Source organism: Chinchilla lanigera, unplaced genomic scaffold, assembly GCF_000276665.1.
Source record: "Chinchilla lanigera isolate Chin_1 unplaced genomic scaffold, ChiLan1.0 scaffold00077, whole genome shotgun sequence".
NCBI lineage: Eukaryota > Metazoa > Chordata > Mammalia > Rodentia > Chinchillidae > Chinchilla > Chinchilla lanigera.
The window spans coordinates 8939090-8963855 of record NW_004955478.1 but is presented as its reverse complement, the minus strand read 5'-3'; the positions used below and the strand labels follow the sequence as shown (position 1 = coordinate 8963855).

The 24766-nt window shown below is 44.0% G+C and overlaps 1 protein-coding gene across 1 annotated transcript in view; it reads right to left on the bottom strand.

Moving 5' to 3' along the window:
• Positions 1 to 24766, bottom strand: part of March10 (membrane-associated ring finger (C3HC4) 10, E3 ubiquitin protein ligase) — a 93135-nt gene that overhangs the window by 60790 nt on the left and 7579 nt on the right. The window contains 1 exon segment of the mRNA XM_013503225.1: positions 16184 to 16303. Within this exon segment, the coding sequence (XP_013358679.1) occupies positions 16184 to 16303 (120 nt within the window).

The following is a 24766-nucleotide window of genomic DNA, read 5'->3' as shown; positions in this document are numbered from 1 at the left end:
TCATTAATTCTTTGTATTGTTTTCTTAGTCTCCATTGCATTAAATTTTGCTCTGATTCTTATAATTTGCTCCCTTCTTTGGGCTTTGGGCTTGACTTGCTCTTCTTTTTCTAGAAGCTTGAGGTGCAGCATGAGGTTATTTATTTGTGCTCATTCTTTTTTCCTGATATGGGAATTCACCACTATAAATTTTCCTCTGAGATATTTATGATTGTTATCTCTTCCTAATAAGTATGTAGTGACCTTTATCTCTTTTGATCATTCTTCATTTGAAGTTTACATTGTCTGCAAACAGAATAGCTGCACCCACTTTTTTCTGGGTTCCTGTCACATAGAGTATTGTTTTTCATCCTTTGATTCCCAGTCTATGAATTTCCTTTTGAGTTAAATGTGTTTCTTGTATACAGCATATTGTTGGATTTTGTTTCTTGATCCACTCTACCAGTCTGCTTCTTTTGATTCGTGAATTGAGGCCATTTACATTAATGGTTACAACTGATATGTATTGGCTTCTCTTTTTCATATTATTTTCATGCTGTTGGTTCCCTACTTTTCCCCTCTGTTTAATTGCTTGCTCTGCTTGGTGATTCCTTCATATTATTGTTCTTGGAATTGTGATTACTTTTATCTCTTTCTAGAATATCTTTCAGTACTCTTTGTAGGGTTGGTTTGGTGCTCATGAATTTCTTCAGTTGTTCTTTCTCATGAAAGTATTTTAATTCTCCATTAATTTTGAAGGATAGTTTTGCAGGGTACATCAGTCTGAGTTGGAAATGGTTTTCTTTCAGGATTTGAAAAACTTTACTCCTATCTCTTTTTGGTTTGTATTAAAAAGTCTACTGTGATTCTGATGGGCTTTCCTTTATATGTGATCTTTTTCTCTTCTCTAATAGCTTTTAATATTTAGTTCTTTTCCTGAATTTCTGTGATCTTGATTATTATTTGTCTCTTTGTAGGTGTCTTTTGGTTACGGCTAATTGGAGTTGTATATGCCTCACTTAACTGTATGTCAGATTCTTTTCCATACTTGGGAAATTCTCTGCTATTACTTGTGCAAATAGTCTTTTTATGTCTTTTGTGTTGACTCCTGCTGTTTCCTTGATGCCTATCAGTCTTATATTGTTCTTATTTGTGTCATCTTGCAGCTGTTGAATTGTTATTTCCTGGTTCCTTGTTATTTTTAGGAGATCTTCCCTTTCACAGTCATTAGCTGCAGTGCTGTCTTCAAGGTCTGAAAGTCTATCTGCAGTGTCATTCAAGCAGTTTTGTCCACTTTTGATGGAATTTTTAATTTCTTGGATATTTCTTTGAATCTGTTTCATGCATTCTACTGAATTCCTATATTGTTCATTCAAGGTTTCCATCATTTTTCTATTCTTCTCTCTTTTTAAAAAATCTCTTTCTTCTTTAGATGTGCTGAGCAATTCTTTATTGTCATTTTGTGTTTTACCTGAGAGATTATTTCTGATCTGCTTTCCTCTATATCCTGATGGAGTTTGGTTTTTTTTTTTTTTAACTTCCATTGCTATCATTTCAGAAAATTCAGGTGTGTGACTTCCAGATTCTTCTATGTTGATGTCTCTTGGACTTGTTCTGAGTAGGGTGGAGATCTGAGATTGCCTTTTGCTCCTTCACTTTGTCCTTTTCTAAGATCCTGAGGTTCTCTGGGGCTCAGCATCACTCCCATGATTGTGGAGGTGTGGGGTGCAGAACCACTCCCCTCCCAAGCAGCTTACTGAAGCCCCCAAGACTCCCAGGGTCTCAGTGTTCCTCCTGTGATGATAGGGGCAGGGCAGAGTGCAGATTTACTCCCCTCTTGGGCAGCTCACTGAAGCTCCCAAGCTTCCCTGGGGCTCAGAGTCACTCCCGTGATGGTGTGGGGGGCATGGCATGGCTCACTCCATAATTCCTTTTTTTAAAATCATGTTTTCTCCTCCAACTTTTTGCTATGATAAATAATGCTATGATAATGTTATTGTGTAATTCAGTATATCTTTAAGTTTTCCAAGGTGAGATTTTATATCACTAGATTAAAACCATCATGAAATTTTTTTCTCAAATTTGCTCTTGTCCCTAAATTATTTTCCAGAGATATTGTACCAATTCACAGTTCCACATGTATATGAGAAGGCCAGTTTCCACATAACTGTTCTATTATCTTCTTAGAAAGTTCTTTGCTGTTTTGACAGATTATAATTTTTAATTCATATGTAATATTTGCACATGTAATTTTAATTTATACAGGTTCATTTACTTATCTAGTTTATTTAAAATTTATACCCTACCTATTCCTAAAAAAGGGCCTAGATGCCTTAGAAAGTTTAACTTAAGATGGCTTTTAAAATGGAGCAATAACAAATTGACGGTAAAAACTCTCAAGACAGTGGTTCCCTAAGAGTGGAACAGGGCAGGTACTGGCTGCGAGGGGCATGAGGGAACTTGACAGGCTAGAAGAAACACTGTATATATGTACATACATTCATACATACAGTAAACCTTTAGATTGCAAGTAACTTGTTCTGTGAGGGTTCTGGAAAATGAGCAAACATTTCTAATACATTTTAACTTGATAAACAAGTGGTGTTTTGCAATACAAGTAGTACATGACACCAAATGTCCAGCTGTCACACAATCACAACTGAGCCAAGGTTCTCTCTCTCTTCCTCTCACTGTCTCTGTCTTGCTGTGGGATTGTGAGTGATCGTCTCCCAACAGCAAGAAGTTATGGAGGAAATTTCCTCTGCAGAGGAGGAGGAAGAGAGAAGGCAGAGGAACCCCTTGCTTCATATGAGATTAGGGAGATGTGTAAGATGTGGGAAATAGCACAGATTTTTGTAGAAAACTATCACCCAAATAAGGCTTTAGCAGAGTGAATGACGAATCTGTTTTAACAACAATGCAATGTCTCATTTCCGTGAAATCCTCAGAAGGAGGCAAAAGTAAGTATCATTGGATAGGTTCCTTGTTAAATTTGCATGAAAAGAAAAGATTCTGGGGCTGGGGATTTAGCTCAGTGGCAAAAGCGCCTGCCTGGCAAGTGCAAGGTCATGAGTTCGGTTCCCAGTACCGGAGAAAAACCAAAAAAAAAAAAAAAAAGAAAAGATTCCATTTAGCCAACAGATAGCAGTGATTCCATTAGTGGTAGTGAAAGTCATCCCACACAACAACCCTCCTCTCTCTTATCTCCTTCATACCAGCCACGATGGTTTTCAAAGGCAAGTGCAGGCCCATTTGTTTACTTTTCTTTATATTTTGTAATTTCTTGGATTATATTACAATATTGTAGTAATTTTTATACGAATGTTTTAGGGTTGTGGAATGACAACCTGAGTTTTCATTGTTTCTCATGGGGAAATTTATTTTGATATTACAAGTACTTTGGGTTATAAGCATGTTATACAACCCTAAAACATTCATATAAAAATTACTAACACCCAAAATTAAGGAAGGAAAGGTTTATTTAGCTTACAGTTTATGGAGGTTTCAGTCCATAATCAGCTGGCTCCAAGGCAGGGTGGCACAGTACAGGGGCAACAGTTCAAGCTGGCAGAAGACAGCAAAAGCAGCAATAGCAAAAAGGGGGAGGAGCAAGCCTCTTTTCCTCCCTTGTAAGCGGGCTCCACACCCCCCACCCCAGGGTGGGTGCAGCACTCACACAATCTTCATCTTGCACAGGATGAGGATGGTTACACAGTAAGGACCCTGGCTCCCTGCTGAGTTGCTTAATTAAGCTTCTAAACTTCTCAAGTGGATACACTGTAACCATAACAGATGGGTAGATGGCCCGTAATAAAGAAAATATAGCAAAATATCAACAATTGTGGAAATTAGTTGGGAAGTATGTAGAGAGTATCACACAATTCTTTCAATTTTTCTGTACACTTGGAAACAATGTGTAGAAAAATGTTGTGGAGAAATGGAGGAGAAATACAAATATATAAATGTTAGGGCTGTACGGTAAGCTAGTTACTTTTTGGGAACCTGCTTAGTTTTTCCTTGTAGGGTCCATAAGAAAATTGTATTTTATTAGCTCAAAACTAATTTCCTTTATGGCAACATGTGGTAACAAGAGATCTATGATCAAAACAAGACAGTGATATAAGGTAAACTCTGATGCTCACCTAGCACGTCCAAAACCCTGGGTGTGTCCCCCAGCACCGCACACACAGGTGCATGCACCACTCCGTACACAAGATCAGTGTTGACAGATGGGTCTTACTTCACACTTGATACTTTCCCGAGTTTCACTGACAAGCACCAGCCAGGGAAAGGGCCATGTAACTACTTATTTTCCTTATGAGGGAATGATGAGGAAATCTAAGACTTTGCCCTTACAAAGCTTATATCTATGGGTGAAGGCAGATTATTAATCAAATAATTATTAACTAAGTGTAAAATCGGAAGAGTCATAAACTTAAAAAAAAGTACTCTAAAAACACTGGAGTATAGGCCTGGGGATTTAGCTCAGTGGCACAGCAACTGCCTGGCAAGCGCAAGGTCATGAGTTCGGTTCCCGGTACTAGAAAAAAGAACACTGGAGTAGCCAGGCGTGGTGGCGCATGCCTGCAATCCCAGGCAGGAGGATTGTTGCAAGTTCAAGACTTGCCTGGGCTACTAAGGCAGGCTGAACTGCACAGGGAGACCCTGTCTCTAAAAGAGAAAAAACAAACAAAATAAGACAAAAGAACCCTGGAAAAGGGGTCATGTTCTAGTAGAGGAAAGAACAATCCTGGAAAACCTCCTGAGAGGTTTTTTTTTCCCCAGTCTTTTTGCTCTTCAAGCTCATGTTTTTCTCATTCAATATTTCAATAAAACCTCCCTTAGCTGAGGTTGGGGGCAGGTGACTGTTGCAAGAAGAGGGGACAGCGTGTAAAAGGAAATAGTGGTGTGAGAACAAAGCCAGTATTAACCAGCCGCAGAGAGCAGTTCGGAGGACTGGGTTTCACAAGGCCTTGTTGGATGGCTTCGTTCTAAAAACCATAGAGGGAAAAGAAGAGGCTTCACTAGGCAAATCCAGCGGGTGGAATTCCTCTTGTCAACATCACATAAACCATCTACAGCCTGGGCTACACGGTGAGTTCAAGGCCAGCCTAAACCACACGGCAGGACCCTGTTCTCATTTAAAAAACAAATATCACAGTGTGTAGAATGGAACATGGGGTTTGGGGACGGGAAGAAAAACGTGAAGAGGGATTAGGAATCCACTACAGTAACTTCACTAGGTGGTGACAGAGAAGAGAGTTGATTAAAGAGGTATTAGGGAAATCAAATTGGTTGGATTTGGTGCTGAATTAAATATTGGGAGGATGGGGAGAAAATATCATATTTTGACAATGCTGCACAGAAATAAAAATGAAACATTAAGTTGGAAACTTTAGCGCTGGCCCTGTTGAGTTTGAGGTGTCTTTATTAATAGAGCTCAAGATCAAAAACGAGGTGTGGGTTGAAAACACAGACTTAAAAGTCACTGGCAGTTAACGACTTGACGTCAGCAGTTAAAATGTTCATCAAACAACTTAAGGAGGTTCCATAGGGCAGAACTTCTTGGAGGTGAAGCATGAGCTTGGATAGCAAAAAGACGTATCTTGTAAAGTTCCACCAACCCCTGTGTGAAATGAAAGCATATCCTTCATCTATGAAGTCAGGCAACAAACCACAGTAGTAGGACCGGTAATTTTGTCACCAATGGAAATCACGTATATTTTCACATCTCATTACATTTGTTGTGGATCACTCAAAACACCCTTTACGCCCGTCACTTGTTATTTAATGTGTTAATAAGGAAGGATGTATATTACTGAATCACACATTTCTAAAAATATTTTGAGGACTATTTCAATAAAACTGGTTTCCTTTGAAAGCCTGTGTATCTTATTTTACGCCTTTGAAAATATTATTCTGAGAAGGGACTCCAGAGAGTTCACCATGCAGTGAAGCAGGTTTAAGGCCCAGGGTATAGAGAGACGAGAACCAAGCCCCGGGGAACTGCAGGACTCACCGCTGGGGTGGGAGAAGGTGAGTGAAGAAAGAGAAGCCACTTCCAGCTCCAGGGACCGGGGAGGGAGAACCACTTCTCTGACTCTCAGGGAAGCAGTGTGTTGAGCGGGAGGCAGGGGCCGGGAGCATCAGACGCTGCCATGAGGCCTGGCATGGTGAGGACAGAGAGAGAGCTTCTGTGTTCGGAGATGGGGAAGTCACTTGACTAAGAGTCGTTTCTGAGGAGTGACACGAGTGGAAGCCAGATTGGAGTGGGCTGAGCAGCCAGTAGGAGGTGGGGAAATGGAGTCAGGCTGTGTAAGTAATTCTTTCGGGAACTTGGGCTCCAAAGGAGGATAAGTGTAGGGGAACGTGGGATAAAGAAGAGCTGTTCTGTTCTCTCATTTTGGTGTGACAGGCCTTAGAGAGGATCGTGATGGAGGGCCGGTGGGAAAGCTCCGGGGCAGAGTTGCCAGTTTCAGCACGGAAGGGATGGAGGAAGCGCCCACCCTGAGAAGGGTGAGGGGTGGATCCCGAGCAGAGAGACTGGGCAGCTGAGGAATGCCGGGGGTTGGTGGCTGTGATCTTTCACCATTGTCAAAGTGGGGCAATTTTTCTTTATGTAGTAGCCGGTGGCCCACACACCACAGATGGGCGGGGTTTCCTAACAGATGTGAAAAAAAAAAAGACAAGGGAATTCCTAAGAGGGCCAAGCACAGACCCCAGGCTGCTTAGGAAGGAACGTCAGTGCACACAGGGTGATCACAGGGCAACGGCAGAGGGAGCAACGGACCGGAGGTGTCCAAGGTGTGAGAAAAGCGCCAGGCGGGACTGAGCGACAGACCGGGGAGGCCTGGGGAGCGGTTAAGAGCGGTGATGTGCAGATGGACTCTTTGGGGTCGCAGTGAGGTTCAGGACGGCCGCCGGCGCAGGAGCGCAGAACGGAACGGAGGACGGCGCTTGCGACGTATCAGGACTAAGAGGCCAGGGCGTGGCTGGTCATCTAGGGAGACGCTGAAGTCACCAGACCGTGGAGGAGATCAGGGAAAGTCAGGTCCTGAACTGCCTGTCGGAGCCCTCACTGCGAAGGGAGCACGGTCCGGAGGCTCATAGTCGGGGAGCAGGGAGAAGGTGCTGGAATAAAACGGCACACCAGCCAAGAGAGCAGGGGAGCAGGGCTTTGGGGTCAGCCCTGGGGCGCAAGGACATCCTCCTGCTTCCCGCTTCTGAGGAAGGTGGGTTGGAGGGCGACGGACAGTACCCGCTAGCGGAGGGTGCCCTTGTGGTGATCTCCTGCCTCAGTCTCCCCAGTGCTGGGATTACAGGTGTGAGCCCCCACGCCCAGCTGGAGGCGGATGGGGCTCGAAGCTCTGAAAAGAGGCTTCATGAGCATTTCCTGTAAAGCGGGAGCTTGACTCACCATGTCCCCAGACAGCCTTAGTTCAGCCTCTTCCTTCCACTTGTAACCTCCCGCCCGCCTCCAGTTCCAGCTCCCCAAATCTTTCCAGTGACTTAGGATCCAGTTTAAAATCTGTGTACACTATACAGCTTGCCCAGGTTTCCCTTTGCTCTTTTATCAGACTCATTAAAGACTGCAGGCGTTCGTAGGACATCTTAGTTTACCAGTATTACTATATAGAACCTGAGGGTGCGAAATGGTTTATTCATTACTACAGCCCCAAAGAACTGAATATGGTATCTTGTGATTTATAATTTCTATACTTTGTTTTGCTATTTTCAAATTTGAATTTTATTTTTAATTGACAAATAATTGTGTTATAATCTTAATGAATAAAACATAAAAAATAAAATTAAAGACTGTTTTAGGATGAAATGCTGCATGCTATAACATAGTTAATGTAGGTACGCACCTGAATGCTATCATCTTGCCATTGAAAAAATTTTTAAGTTTCCACATCTGAGTTTTAATTGGTTTTTAACAAGTTTTTTGGTTTTAGAAATTGAAATCCTTTTTAAAAGTAGGTAATTTTAATAAAATGTAGTAACCTGAAATACATAGCATTACATACAAAGAAAAAAGACATCAGAATTTCCCCTCATGCAGTTTCTGAGCTGCTAAGTCCAATTAACAGGGGGAAATCTTTGGATTAGAGGCCACCAATCCTTGACACCAAGAATTCCACTGAGCTGGGATCACAGCTGGGGTTTGTATCAATGTGGCACACGGCAGAATCGCCCCGGTGAAAGAACTGGGCCGTCCTTCCTATGTGTTAACAGAGGCAGAACAACTTTCAGAAGATGGCTGCAATTTAAACTGACGGTTGCCCCATTTTAACGTCATGCCCTATTTTAGAATCACCTGGTGGAACGCAGACAAAGTGCAGGAATGCAGGGAACACGAAGCCAGCACTGCGGGCTTTGCTGGAGACGCAGGGATTGTTTGCTCCGTTCATGCTGCGCAGGACCTCCAGCGTCCAGGTTTGCCAGCAGAGGGGTCTGTACACCAGTTTCCAACGAACGACTCCATAATCGAATCACAAAAGAAATACCCAGTTCAGTCTGTGGGGTATCTGGCAGAACATTCAGTCACGACCAGCCCACCTCAGCCGTAAAGTGCACGTGAATCCTGAGTCACCTTGGGTGCTTTCTGTCTCCTGGCAGCTGCAGTCTTCCTCTGTGTGCTGCCTCCAGGTGAGGAAAGGAAATTGCCCAGGGCTTTAAGGAAGCCCTGGGTCCCTTTGCAGAGTGACATGTCAAGATAAGAATGCTCTATTAAACTAGTTGCTCTGATCACCACTGTTTCAGGTGTTGGCGGATCATAACTGACTCATCTTCAAGCTCAAACTCGCCATTATGCCAGGTGTGGTGGTGCACGCCTGTAATCTCAGAACTTGGGCAGCTGTGGCAGGAGGATCGCTGTGGGTTTGGGGTCAGCTTGGGCTACATAGTGAGTTCAAGACCAGCCTGAACTACCTAGAAAGACCATCAAACAAACAAAGAAACTGGCCATTGCGGGTTAGCAGCCTCACCAAGCCATTGTCTCTTTAGTAATTTCAAGCCAGGTCACAGAGCTTTCTCCACTGCACTCAGTAACATTATTCTCTGTCTTCCTGTGCTCAGGGGGAGGATCCCAGTTCTGACTGTTACGTCTGTAAGATTATGACGTTCAATATATGTATATTCCTAATATGTGAGACAGCAAACATGTGTTGAGCTCTTATTATGTGCTAGGCATTGGAAATGTAACAATAAACAGTGCCTGCCTACGCTAGACCAGCTCCCAGCCCGAGGAGCAGGCGGACAGGAGGAAGTGCTCCTTTGTGAACTTGAGCCGGAAGGTTGTCTTGAGACCAGGAAGAGCTGTCACTGGACCTCCAGGAGAGGCTTGGGAAACTCTCCTCAGAGCAGGTGCCCTAGAGTCAGGGATGCACAGTCTGGGTCGGAGACCTGGGGAGGCCTGCAGGGGTCAGGCCAACAAGGGCCTGGAGGTCTCACTAAGGTGCTTCAATTTGAAACCAGAAAATAGTGTGAAACGAGTGAAGGCTTTTAAATAAAGGGATGGCATGACCTAATTTGGTTCCAGAGGGATCACTCTAATGGCAGCCTGGAAGACTGCCTGGAGGGGGTGAGGGAAAGACGATTTCTACAACAATCCAGGCAAAAAGGCGATGGTGGGCAGACTGAAGAGAGGAGATGAGACAGGCTTTGTGTCTGAGAAGTGGGAGGGAGAGGAGGAGGAGGAGGAGTCCAAGACAACTTCCAGAATTCTGGCTTGGGCAGAAATAAAAAATTCAGTAAGAGGGGAGATGATATATTCAGCATCTGGAATCCGAGGGGTTTGCGGAACACTCCACGGCGAACAGATCAACAACCAGCTAAAACGGAAAACAAGCTCGCAGGAAAATTCTCACAGATCCACACTTGTCAGAATGTGGGCTGAACATTCTCTCTCCATGACGTACGCGTCCGCCGAGACACCAAGGGCGCAGCAGCAGCCCGGTTACTCCGGTGCACCTCGAGGGCGCAGGATCTGCGCGAGAGTCAAGGGGGCGGCTGTGACAAACACCAGCCAGGTGTGAGCGGTGACTCACAGCCTCCGGGGTGGGGCGCTGCTGGCAGTTAGAGCCAGTGCGTGTGCGTCCTGCCTCATCAGCACACCGGCCTGGGGCCAGGAGCCAGAAAGGCCGGGCCCCCAAGGAACTCAACAATGGATGAACAGAAGTTAGAGAAAATTAAAGTATGACTCACGGAACGCATATGTCACGTCCCAAGATGCGGCTGCCTTTACAACACCGCTTAGGGTGTCAGTGGGTTGACACTGACAGATTTAGTGGGAGAACAGCTCCCCAAGAACGCTTTGAAAGAAGAGAAGCTGACGGCTTCACAGGAAGGATGGGATGAATAACCATGTAAGGAAAAGAGTCATGCAAATATGCCCAGGTTGAAGAAAAACACAAAGTGCAAACGGAGCTCGCCTTCTGGGACGGCTCAGTCATCGGAAAGCGAACGTTTGCGAGACATTGCAGGATGCAAAGCACTGCACTGTGAATTCCGCAGGCCCACTCTCTGGGACACAGAATTCTCTCTTGGCTCCTGGGGTCTCGCGTTATCTGTGTTTTGGACTTGACCCCCATCTAGAGCAGCATTGGCCCCTCACCCCCCAAGTTTCGGCAGTGTCACAAAAGCCCTATGTCTACGTGGTCCGATATGAAAGCCAAAACCACACAAGGCTACTGATGGTGTGGGATTTGGCTATTATAACTCAGAAATTAAAATTTGAAGGTACTTCTAATTGGCCGGGCGTGGTGGTGCACGCCTGTAGTCTCAGCACTCAGGAGGCTGAGGCAGGAGGATCACCGTGAGTTCGAGGCCAGCCTGGGCTAAAAGTGAGTTCAAGGCCAGCCTGAGCTGCACAGTGAAACCCTGTCTCAAAAGGGCAAAAAAACCCCAAACTTCTAATTAATTTAAATGTAAAGTCAAATAGCCACAGATATCTTGTGACCACCATTTTGTATTGGACAGCACCCTTCTAGACCTTCGCTGCCTTTCTGTAGGGATGGGCATTCTGAGTTCTTAAGCTACTGCAGGTTACTTGGAGATGCTTTCAATTTTAATCTCCCAGGTTTGTGTGGATTCTCACGGACAAAACAATAAAAATACTTACGTTGGGTAACAGCCTTCCTCCTAAGGTTACCTAGCTTTCTGGTGACCTCACCAATGTAAACATCATATTGAATCCTGCCTGAAGCCTAAGCAGCCGCTTTTTGCTAGCAGGTTAACTGCCTTCATCTCCTTCCAGGGTAACGTTGGGTCCTTGTGACCTGCAATCTAAATATTTAGTAGCTCGGCTGCTGAGGGTGAAAGGATAATAATTCTATCTCTATCAGCAGAATAAATGGTGCTCTTGGAAAGCTGAGAGCTGACCCGCACCTTCCTGTCTAATGAAGGAACTGCAGGGACAACGTGTCCTTGGTCCTGGAAGTTGGTGCACCTGGAACAGTGTTCCTTCCAGCAAGGACACAGGATCTTGGAAGATGAGAGGGCTCATGTTGTGCTTCTTCAGACATGCTTGCTGGCCCCCGCATACCGGGATAATTAATCAGCTTCATCATGTTCTAAGGAGAAATTGGGGCTCTGGTCCCTGCTCTGTTAAGATTTGAGAAGATACAATATCCTGGTGCCCTGTCAATCATAGCAGGTTCCTTCAAGCCAGCAGGTAATTGTCTTGGGGAGACCAGGGAAGGAAGGAAGGAAGGAAGGAAGGAAGGAAGGAAGGAAGGAAGGAAGTGGTGCTTTTTCCTTATAGCCAGAGCCTGCTTTGCTTTTTAGTTTACTAAACCATCCAAGTTCTAGTTGGATATACAGAGCTGCTTATTTCCCTATTGAACTCTAACCTGATTCAACAGCTCTCAAGCTCGCGTGTAACCCTGAGAAAGGTCTAAAATTAAGTTGCTATTTTAGGTTGGCTTTTGGAAAGGTGATCTGGGGTGGGGCAGAGACGAAAGAAGATGTTATAAACCCTGGAAGTTACTTTGCCACTGAGACTAGTTAGAGTATCATTTTCCAGTGGAGTTGGACACCCAGACAGCCTGCATGCAATGTAGTGTCAGCGTGTCACTTAGGAACCTCCCTTATGCTCACAGTGACCTCATACGGTGAGCATAATAACAAGGGTCCCCTGGACGGGAAGATGAAATGTTCAGAGGTAAAGTACTTTGCCTATAATGATGGCAGAGCTGGTCTTGATTAATGTTTTCTATTATGCCAACCCACAAACTTGCACATATTTAGGAGATACCATTTTAAAGCACATCTTGGTACAAGCTTCATAGGGACTGCTTCATTTTGGGTTTAGAATAAACACAACCTCTGTGAACCCAGTGGTTAGGACCACTAGTTGCAGCAAGGAGACTGTGCCATGAAGGAACAGCACCAGGTCAGCTGTGCTTGGGGACCTGCCCACGTCTAGGCAGGTGTCTGGAAATGATAGCTTCACACCAGAGCCGTTACTTGATGAAAAATGTCTTACTTGTCCCAGGCTCATCAGAATTGTGACAATGTGAGGCTGGGTTAAGAAATGAACGAGTGATGAAAATTGCAGTACAAGTGTCAAAATTTGGTCACGGCATGATTCACAAAGTGATAGAGCAGTGGAAAAATTTCCATAGTTGAAGCAATTGAGTTTTATACTAGCCACTCCATCCAAGAATGAACCTGTCTCCACAAGTCACAGGCAAAATGTTGCTTAGAGTTTTCAGCCATAGCAATGTCTGGATTAAAGTTACTCAGACGATTTTCACCCAGGGAGGCGGCTTTGGCTGGCTTGACTCCGTCTCGCTGAGCTGTGTCTTCCCCCCACCGCTTTCTGACCCACCGAATGTTTCACAACTCAAGTGCCCAATGTGTCAGTCAATACCCCGAACTTTGGAAATTGAATCTGTCTGGCCCGAATCTCCTTTGGGAGATGCTAGCTTTCTTGTTTCTTATTTCTTATTTCTCATTTTATGGTCTCTGGGAGACTAAGTCCAGGACCTCTCTGGCATTGTGTACCCTGTGGGAAGAGGTTCGTTTCATATATTGTGCATTCCCTCAAGCATGGAGGCAGCAGCAGGCTTGAAAGATGTAAAAACAACCAGATTTCCGCAGAAATTTTGTTAAAGGTCCAAAGCCGGGAGGGGACCTCCAAACCAACTTCTTCCTTCCTTCCTTCCTTCCTTCCTTCCTTCCTTCCTTCCTTCCTTCCTTCCTTCCCTGGTCTCCCCAAGAAAGATTGAAGTTGTGTGGGGATTTTTGTTGCTGTTATGGTTGGGGGAGGATCTGGCTGAAGTGTCACATGGAATCGCTGGCTTTATTCCTACAAAGCAAAAGTCAGAAGATTCTACCCCTTGGGGTGGGGACTGTGCACACGTCAGTGAGACGATTGCTGGGCTGATGCTTTCAATGCTACCTCCTCTCTCAACCTGCCCTTCCTCTGCTTTTGTGTCCAGAGGCAAGTCCTTCAGTGTCCCCAGAGAAGATCTATAATGCTAAGAGTAAAAAGAAGCAAAAAATTTTTTACAGAAGTAAATTTCACTGTGGAAAATTCTGATTTTGTCTCTCTTCTTGATGTGACTATGAGGCCTTAAAGACACTTGTATAATTAAGGCCCAATCCCTCAGTATATTATTACTTAGAAAGGATTGAGGTTACGTAAGCAGTATTTCATGTTCTCTGCCACACTAAGGTACAGTGGCACTGTGAAAACACGAAAATTGTCATTGTACTTCAGACAGAAATTTTCAAGTGGTGGCACACGATTAATCTCAGCACTTGGACACAGAGGCAGGAGGATCACTGGGAGTTCAAGGCCAGCCAAGGCTACATAGTGGGTTCAACGCCAGCCTACACTACAAAGTGAGACCCTGTCTCCAAAAATAAAAAAGAAAGAGAGATGGGGGGGGGAAGGGAGAGGAGGAAGGAGAGAAAGAAAGGAAGAAAGAAAAAACAAAGAAAGGAAGACAGAAAGAAAAAAAGAAGAAAGGAAGGAAGAAAGAAGGAAAGAAAGAAAGAAAGACAGACATTTTCAATTCTATGCTATTTTTGTTATTGTTTTGTATTGGTTGTAAATGAATAATAAAATTCTTAGAAAATAAGATCTAAGTAACCTATGATTATGGAAGCCATTTCATATAGTTTTATATGTACAGTCAGGTCCTTGTTTGGAAGTGGTCTGAGTGCTTTTGCAATGATGACTGAAAGTATATAATTTTTATAGCGGGAAGAAGAAAACCATGGGACTCTGACACCAGTTTGTCCCCACAAACTGGTGTAAGTCCATATTTTAGTTTTCCCATCGCTGCGTCCCCGTACCCAACACCTACAACTTAAAAGAGACGAGGGTACATGTAGCGCATGGTTTGTGGAGTTCAGTCCATGGTCAGCTGACTCAAAGGTAGGAAAATCATGGCAGAAGGGTGTGGCAGAGCAAGGCTGCTTCCTTCATGGGGGCCAGGAGCAGAGCAGGGTAACGGCGCCAGAGAAGAACAGGAGAGGGACCACGTGCAGCACCCACGGCCATGTTTCCAGGACCCACCAGGAGGATGTTTTACTCTGCCAGGTGTTTCTTAATGCAAAGAAGCTGACCTATCAGGATTAACGGTCGGTTACATCCTGAACACCCTAAATGCGTGCGTGCCGCCATGCAAAAGGGCCGCGCCTATGCATGTGAATCTGCATGGAAACCAAAGCTCTCAGCCCCCATTTGTTTAGTAATTCCAACCTAGGAAGATTGATATACACTACTGTTTGACTTAAATGACATTACATTTTATCTGTTCTTGATTTTATTTCTAAGTGGAAAAATGTAAGAATTTATCTTACTGCTAAAAACACGTCATTCTAGCCAAACTAGATTTAATTTTTAGATTAATCTCACTGCCTAAGTTTAATCAGCAGCAGTCACTATATTTAGTCCTTGACTAACAGGAAAAGATCCAGGAAACACATTCTTCCTGGAGCTGCCAGTATTGTGAGATGGGTTCTTTCACCTTCAGACTCTAGGTGGGCTATTTTATTGTGTGATTTTTATATCCCTTAGCAGAGAGTATATATCTCTCCCAGGGATACATTTACATCCATAAACATCAATCACTGATGTTTTAAAGGTGTCCTTTGAACGTTAAATAACCACAATGCGAACATCCTAGATTAAAGAAGAAATCTCAACAAGAATTTGATTAATATTTGGTACCCGAGATCTATCTGAGGGATCCATGCCACTGAGAGGAAAGAGAGTGTCTCTCCTCTAGAGTCTATTTTAGACATGAAATATTAAATAAGAATTCATAAAAGGCATATTATTCATCTTAAATCAATTCACCATGATAACAGACAGGCTTGAGTGCAGTTTGTGGTATTTAGCTCTTACATAGGATAAGTAAAATCCTTAAATAAGACGTTAAGCATGAAATATGATTGGATAGCTCGGCAGTTCAGAGCACCTTCTCTGTGTTTAGTCTGGATGGAATGGAATCACCACACACTCGCTGTGAAATCTTAGGTAAAGTTTCTTAACTTCTTAAGGCCCAGTTTTCTCATCTGTAGTATATACGTGATACACAGTAGAATATATTAAGTAGATACAAATGCAACTAAGTGTATATACATATACATTTATAAGCATTAAATTCTAGTATGTATAAAGTACCTAGCACAGTGCTTGGAATGCTGTAAGCAATCAAATATTGGCAATTACTATGGCTGCTATTATTATAAAGATTATATCGCTATAATATTCTATTGGTCTTATTTGTTGTCATCATCCTACATAAAAATTTAAACAATCGCCAGTTCTTACACGGTGCAGTTATCACCATGTTTATCTTTCTTCCTTTATTTGAAATAAAAAGTAGACCTGCAGTGGGTTAGATCATGAACCACAAACGTGATGGGGTGCTGGACAAGGCCTAATGCCTCCCACTGTTACAATCCAAGTGGTCCAGCACTTCTGATCGGGATGATACCCCGTTGGCTAGTTGTGTCAGGCCATTTGGCCTCAGGAAAGAAGACCAAGGCCAAGCAGGGAGGCTCATCCTTTCCCGGCTTCTCTCTGCCTTCACCTTTAGGAGTCTGCAACACTTCCTTTCTGAGATGGTGTTTTTCTAGGTCAATCTGTCCTCTGGCTGTCCCCGCCTGTCCCTGCCTGTGTCTCCCCCACCCCCTGCAGTAGGAGACTATCTCCCAGCATCTCCCAGAATTATTCTCCGTACCTGTTTGGGAGATACATTGCTTAAAAGCAGGGATCTCTCAGAACTTGTCTCTTGGACCCCAAACTGATCTCGTTTCTTCTCATTCAAGTCTCTTCTGTACTCCTGTCGTCTCAAACAAGCCTAGAGAGAAAACAATCTTTGTTTTTGTTTTATGACTAGCTTTAGTCATTAGGCTTTATTCTCAACTGTGTGCCACATGACGTAATCCCAGCCACCTCATAATATCAGTTACCAATTATAAAGACCAGGTACCATTCTCATTTCCCTTGGCTCGAATGCCAGGTCAGTCACTTCCTTAATAGAATCAAACAGTAAACGCACTGAGGCATTTTGTCAAGAATTTACACAACAGTTGTACCTTCTCAGGGGAGGTGTGCGCCTAACGCACCATGTTAACTCCTCTTTCCGGTCTTCCTCTCCTCGTAGTTCCTTCTCTTATCACCCAGCTCTGTCCCTCAGTACCTCCTGGTCCCAGACTTCCACCTGCCGTTCCCTCTGCTTGGTCAGTCCGGCCGATCACGTGACATCTCTTATTTTCCCCTGCCTTACTCCTCTTCTCCAGGCTGAATGAATTGCTGAAGAAGCACTGTGTGGTGATCCCCCACATCTGCGGTTTAGTTTCCGGTTACCGATGGTCAATGTTGATCCAAAAATATGAAATGGAAGAGCCCAGCAATAAGAGATTCGTAAGTTTTGAACTTCACCACCTCTCTGAGCAGCATGACACACTCTTACTTCGCCTGCGTCTGTCTGCCGATCATCGAGCGCATGCATGCTGTGTGTGTCCGTCCAGTGAGTCCGTTTCCACGGCCAGATCCATTGTGACAGTACTGCAGACTTGTGTTCAAGCAACGCTTCTTTTACTTAGTAATGGTCCCAAAGTGCATGACTGGCGATGTGGGTAATTTTACTAAAGTGTATTGTTATACTTCTTCTCTTCTGTTGCTGTTAATCTTTTCCTGTGCCCAATTCATTATTTATTTATATACAGACCTAACTTGTCACTGGTATGTATGTGCTGGAGAAAATACAGTAACAGGTAGGTTACACTGGCAGTACTGTTTGCCATTTTCACTCCCTGTGAGTAAAGGACAGCCGTATATTAACAAGCCAGGGTACATACCTGACTTATGCATGTTTTTTCTATTCTACTGTAGTTATTTGGATTTGTTTTTCAACCTGTTCCTCCTGGTGGTCACGAGAACTCAAAAGCACAGACCACCTCATATCTTTGGAATTTTCCAGTATCTGGCACTTAATGTTAGTTGAATTGCATTTTGCTTTAGAGGAAAATGTCAACCCCTAAATGCAAAACAATGAAAATAAAATAACCAATGAAAATAACGTCTCCAGGGGCTGGGGATTTAGCTCAGCGGCAAAGCGCCTGCCTGGCAAGCGCAAGGTCGTGAGTTCGGTTCCCGGTACCGGAGAAAAACCAAAAAAAAAAAAAGAAAATAGAAAATAACGTCTCCATTTTTGTAGCAAAATTAAACTAAAATCTGGTACCAAATCTTTCTCCTTTAGTGCTAGGACTGAACAAACCCAAGGGTGTTATGTGCTACCAGGATTTCAACTGGTTTTAAATACCTCCAAGTGGGGCTGGGGATTTAGCTCAGTGGCAAAAGCGCCTGCCTGGCAAGCGCAAGGTCGTGAGTTCGGTTCCCGGTACCGGAGAAAAACCAAAATAAATAAATAAATAAACAAGTAAATAAATACCTCCAAGTAATAAAACTTCTTGGAGCCCTGCTTTTCTTTTTTCTTTTCTTTTCTTTCCTTTTCTCTTTCTTCCTTTCTTCCTTTCTGTTTCTTTCTTTCTTTCTTTCTTTCTTTCTTTCTTTCTTTCTTTCATTTCTTTCTTTCTTTCTTTGGAACAAGGTCTTGCTATGTAGTTCAGGTTGTCCTCGAACTCACGGTGCCCCTCCTGTCTCAGCCTCCCAAGTGCTGGGATTAGGTGTGCACTACCATGCCTGGCTTTGGAGCATTTCTATACTTGTAGATCCAGTGACCTAATCACAGTTGCCCTTCCAGGACTAACTTATCCACTGGCATAGTAAAGAAATTTGGTGTAAAGACCAACAATATTTTTGCTACAGTAGACATGCTGTCTCCCCACCTCCTGGCCAGGTTAAGAAGAAAAGACATCATCATATTTTCTTCCTTCTGTTAGAAAAACCTTTTCCCCCTCTGATGAGGTAGGACTTAGCAGAATTTCCTGCCATGGGGAAGGCCTAACATTATGCTACAAGGCTGAGAATCCAAATCACCTGATACTAGCACAGCATGTATTGCCTGGAACCGGGAATAGTCACACTATGCTTCACAACTGAGTTGCAGGTGAAGCCCTGGCCTCCCGCTTGGTCACCTGCAGCAGGTGGGAGCCTCATTCTAGGAGCAAGATGCAGTTTCACCCCTCCCTGTTTTGAAATAGGAAACATTTCAAAAGACTTGGTTTACATTTTTTTCCCTTCCTATGGTTCATTTTATTTTTTAAAAACTATGCCACGCAGATAGTAAATCATCATAATAAATACCGGGGAGTGTTTGTTTTCAGAATGTAAATAAGAAAACTAAAAAAAAAGGTACTAGACAGTAACTATAATAAGTTAAACAAATAAAAATAAATAAGCCAAAGCAAACTTGGAAAGAGTCAGCTGAGGAACTTAATGCAGTTCAACTAAATAAATGTGAACCACCTCTGTTCTGTCCCTTTCATGATGACTTCAGATCAGAGCGCCTGTCGGGGGAGCCGTGGCATGTGTTGTGCCCCAGTGTTGCAGTGTCTGTGTCATCCTAACCCACTGGTATTAAAGGCAAACTGCTGCTGGGCTCGAAGCGGAGAAGCCGGTGTGAGCAAATCCATGCAGGACCGAGGCAGATTTTGTGGGATGAACAGAATTTTTGTGGGCTGAGTGTTTTTTGAGAATTCGCTCCAAGAATGCATCTGACTTAAAGATTTCTTTACCAAAAGGGGAGGAGGAATAGGTTAGTTTGCAATGCTGAAAAAAAAAATTTCCTCCTCTGGTTCCTTTTCCTTACATTTTTAGATTAGTGAGACAACAAACCAGTAGCAAGGTAGGTACAGTAGTTACTAATTTCTGTTTGGACATGGCTGGGCAATCTTTCTGTGTAAATCAAACATTAATCCTCTCAAAGTTATAGCTTGGCTGAGATGGAATCCAGGGACAAAACCACCAGATTTCCAGTCTGAGAAATGCCAAGAGCTTAGCCATATTCTTTGTTTGTATTTGTAAATGTGAATGATTTTTTTTATGGTTGTTGAGGATGGCGTTTCCACAGTTGGGGTCCTGAAATGACCAGGCAGAGGAGGGTAAAATCCATGGGTCAGGAGGAGGAATGGATCGGTACTTTGTAATCACTGGTGGTTCATCTTTCCTTGACTTTTAAGTGATTCCCCGGCTAGTCTGTGCATCAAGAGTTAGCTGGCTATGAATAAGTTTCTGAGGTGTGACAAGATCATCAGAAACGGTTCTGAAATTGAAGGCTTCGGGTAACTTTTCTCCTTGGGGTGAGGCAGGACTTCCCCGCTTTCTTCTCCTTTGGGGGCGTCCACCTTCCACACTCCTCTGCTGCCAGCCTGTCCCTCTGAGGACAGCACACGGAGACAGGCTGCCTTCTGTGCAGAAGCTTCCGCTGTGGGGGCAAACTGCAGAATGTGCATCTCTGCCTGTGCAAGGTGGCGTGGGTTTCGTGAGTCACTGTAACTCAATCCTGTAAACACAACAAACCCCAGCTCTGCCACTTTCTAGCACTGAGACGTCGAGCAAGCTAACTCAATGGATTATCGCTTGCTTTGTCTCAAAGGAGAGCTGTCCCAGTGCTGCAAGACTCAGGAGGGGAGCAGGAGGCTCTGTCAGTAACACGTGGGCTTTCTGAGGGTTCCATACAAGGCGCCCACCTCTCCTCACCACTGTCATCATCAACCTTTTCATGGCATGTGTGCACGCTCGGGGGCGTGTGTGCGTGGTACTGGAGACCGAACCCAGGGCTTTCACACCGAGCTACTTCCCCAGCCCTTTTTAATTTTTTTTAGTTTTGAGCAGAGTCTTGCTAAATTGCTAATCACCCAGGCTGGGCTCAAACTTGAGATCCTCTTGCCTCAGCCTTCTAGAGTTCAGGGATTACAGACATATGCCGCTATCCCTGGCTATTAATTGCTGTTTTCGATCCCATTTCCTGGTTCACTTTTATTTCTAAAGTGAGCCCTTGCCAAAGCAGATGAATGTGATCTTGCTCCCAGAAGAAAGAGCCTTTCTGTGGGCATCTGAGGCTCCTCCTTCCCCCGGTACCCGTCAAGGAGGGGTCCGTTCCTCCAGTCCACGGTCGCTGGCCGCCAACCGAGGAGCTCTCAGTCACGCAGGATCAGACTGTAAACCACTTGCCTTAGGCATTACAGCTTTCTAAGTCCACAGTGGTGCTCAGGGCTTCTTTTTTATTATTAATCTGTTTCCTCTAGTTATCATCCAGATTCCTTCCTGATGACCCAAGAAGCCGTGTGCCAGAGGAACACTTCCCAGACACATGGCTCTGATACAGGATCATCAGAAGATGACTTGGCTCTACAGCTGGGTCAGGAAAAGTGTCTGCACAGCTAGTGTGAGCCTGAGCCGGCAGGCATTTTAAGAGGTGGGAGTTGCCTCTACCTGCAGTTGGCTTTTCTTGGTTGTTCTTGTAAGGTATATGTATAACCCGGGGGGTGACCCTTCCTGCGAGCTTCCCAGTGGACAGATGTACGCAGGTAACTTTTTTCCTTGGGGTGAGGCAGGACTTCCTCCCTTTCTTCTCATTATCATTGATGACATTATTAAAGTTCATTAGTTGTAAGAGTTTAGGAAACTGAAGGTATGAAAAGAGTGTGTTTTGGGTCTGGCACTATTCGTATACCCTGAAGTGGGGAATCCTTGGTGTCTGAAGCAGATGGTTAAACTGAGAGAGAAAGCTAGGATTTCCACCAGAAGTAATCAGCCACTGACTGTGAAGGGTAGAGAAGCAAGTACCTCAGAGGTGATTCAGGAAGGGAATCCTCTCCCTGACACCTGTAGCAAGGGAAGCTGGATGACAGGCTGAGTATCTCTACCTGAAATTCTGAGGACCAGGAATGTTTTGGATTTGGATTTTTTTTTTTTTCAGATTTTTGGAATATTTGCATATACTACATACTGAGACATCTTAAGGATGCGATCCAATATAGACATAGTCTGAAGGTGATTTTTATATAATATTTTGTGCATGAAGCAAATTTTTCTGGTGTGAAATTTTTCTACTTGTGGCCTCATACTGGCCCTCAAAAAGTTTCAACTTTTGGAACAGTTTGGATTTTGGATTTTCAAACTAAGGTCATTCAACCTATGTCTCTTCCCCAGCCCTCTACCTTTGCCACCTGGTATACTATCACCTATTGGGTCCTTGCACAAATTTATACAGTCATGTTTAGTTGTTTGATCTGAACTTGAAAGACTCAGTATGAATAAGTGACATGAGATGAAACCAATTTGAACACATTTGATTATACAAAATTGTTCTGAAATGCCAAGTGTAATCTTTCCCTCTAGCTTTCCAGTGGACATTAATGGCTAAATTCTGACTTCAGTTACATAAACACATTTGACTGAAAAAAAAAATTTATGCAGCATGAACACCCTTGAAGAAATAGAGCCAAATTCAGAGATGGCATATAATTATATACTAGTTACCAGATTCTGAAATAGCATGTACTATGCCAAATAGATGTTTATTTCCTCTTGTTTTCTCAAAAGGGTCCCACCCAGCCACTGAAAAGAGTAGAATCAAAATAACCTGGGGTGGTTAATCCTTCTTCTTTTGCTGCTAGCACCAAGACCTGCAAAAGCACTGCTAATTTGGTGTACACCAACACTTAGCATATTTTAGGATATTTTAGGAAGGAGCAGGAATAGTTTACAAAGGTTTCTAAGGGCTTCAATTTGAGCCAGTTCATTACAGGCAAGTCAAGCACAAGAAAAAAATATGTGGCAAATGTGTACGTCTGGGAGTCTAGTTTTTGGGGCTTGCGCTATTTGTACACTTGGAAATGCAGAATCCCTGGTGCCCCAAGCAGATGGCTGAACTGTGAAAGAAAGCTAGGGAAGTTACTTTCCATGGGAAGTAACCGGCCAATCCATGACCCAGGATAGCAACATCTAGCCAACATAAAATCTACCTTAGTAAATTATCTAAACATTCATCAGCCATATGTGGACCAAGTTAATGAAGGGTCACTGAAGTCATGCAATTGATTCTTTTTTTATGCAATTGATTCTTAAATCACTGTTTTAAATTCTTTCTGGAACAAGGCACGGGATAGATTTAATAATATAACTAAAAAAATCATTGCTGTTCCCTCTGAAGTAGTTACTGTGGGTCTCTATATACCTACTTCAAAAGTACTCAGAGCATCTTAAAGACAAACCTATTTATTTTTTGCAGACCCTTTGATAAGGGGTTTTAAGAATGCTCAACAAGGGTGGGTTTGACTCTTAGGAGCAGTGACAAGCCAGCTGGATCTAAGTCTGATAAACCCAGGTGGCGATCAAGTTGGGTAACACCGGCTTTCATGAATGACATGGCGTTTTGTTCAGCATCGAGAGGGAGACTGAGGCAGCCCTTGTTCAGTTGGAGAGGAAGTCACTCAAAAAGACAATTTCAATACAATCTCATAAGCTATGCACTGGAGTAGTGGAAATATTCCAAAGCTTGGTGACTGTCATGGCTGAACACTTGGTAAACTTACTAAAAATCATTAATTATACCAATGGCAATCAGAAAAAATGAAAGTACAATTTTATGAGATTTTAGATGAACTTGGCAAGACTTGGTCACTCATGGGATGCGGGCGAGAGGGGAGCAGCAGAGGTGAGGGATGGCTTAGGTCACAGAAGGAGTAGCAGGAGGAGGACATGGAATGTACAGCTGAGACCATGTGGGGTTTGAGATGTCTCTGTAACATCTAGACAGAAAAAATATCCAACAAGCAGGTGTGCATGTTATTCTGACATTCTGGGGAGACTCCCAGTTACAAATCACCAGGAGGGCAGACAAAATGAGTCACAGGGACCGTGTGAAGTTTTAGAAGAGAACTAGGGTGAGAAGGGAAGCCTGAGAGAATCAGCATTTGAGAGTAGGGAGAAGACAACGTGGAAAAGAACATGCAGAAAAATGAAGAGAACAGGAGCAAAGTCAGGAAGGCGTGATGTCAAAAAGCCAGAGGAGGAGCATTTCAAGCGGATGAGAAACAGCATCAAATGTAGACAGAGCTTCAGGAAACAAAGACTGGAAAAGTGTCCACTGAATTTGGCTACTGACCTTCGCAGTGGTTAGGGAATAAATGAGAGGGCAAGAGTGGAGCTAAAAATGAAGCTGACTCTTTGGGGATGAAACAGGAAGGAGGCAGGGTTGCTGCTAGGCAGCGGCACACAGGCCACGGAAGGCTTTGTTCTTTGATTCGTTTGGTGGGAGACTAAAGCGAGTCTGTAGGTTGAACCGGTAAGAAGAGAAGGCCAAAGACACAGACAAGAGGCCCAGGGGTGGGAGAGGCTGGAGAGCAGAGGGACTGGCGCCTGGCAGGAGGGGGGTCACTCCATCCTCTCCAACCAGAGCGCCGGAAGGGTGTAGATCCTGGGCTGGAAGGGAAGGAAGTTGAGTGGGTTCACACCTCTTGGCTTTGGGCTTTTGTTTTGTTTAATGCGTGTGTGAAACAAGGGGGGAGATTGTTGCAAATATGGGGGCTGGGTGCTTGAGGAGTGAGGAGGATTAAAATTGGATAATAACAGAAAGAGCTGATGAAGAGCTGTGTTGAAGTGAGCATCCCTCATTCTGTTCTTCCCCTCCCCCCTCCTCCATCTCTCGGCAAGATGGCTGTTCTGCTTCTATTTGCTGGGTCAGGCCACTTTGTGCCACCTCCCTGACTAAAACCTGGCCCAAGTCACCAAAAGTATCTCTCCTAAGTTTCCGTCAGCCTCCTATTTTCTCTGCTTTTTCTCTTATCCTTTATAGTTCTTTCCCCAACAGAAGCCAAGGCGATCTTTTAAAAATGTAACTCAAGCTGGGTACGATGGCACATGCCAATAATCCCATCTTCTTGGGAGGCTGAGGCAGGAGGGTCAAAAGTTTGAGCCTAGGCTGAGCAACTTAGTGAGATTCTGTCTCGGAATTAAAAAAGGGGTGTGTGTGTGTGTGTGTGTGTGTGTGTGCGTGCGTGCGCGTGTACTCACTGCAAGTGTAACTCAGTAATAAAATGCTTGCATAACATAGCATATGTGAGACCCTAGGTTCAATCCCCAGTACTGGGGGGTAAAAAAACAAGTAGTGTCATTCTGCTTCCCCTGCTTAAAACCATCCAATAATTGTGTGATAAGAATGCTAAAGTTGGGGGCTGGGGATTTAGCTCAGCGGCACAGCGCCTGCCTGGCAAGTGCAAGGTCATGAGTTCAATTCCTGATACAGGAAAAAAAAAAAAATAGAGATATTTTGGGGCTGGGGATATAGCTCAGTGGCATAAGGGCTTGCTTGGCAAGCACAAGGTTGTAAGTTCAATCACTGGTACCAAAA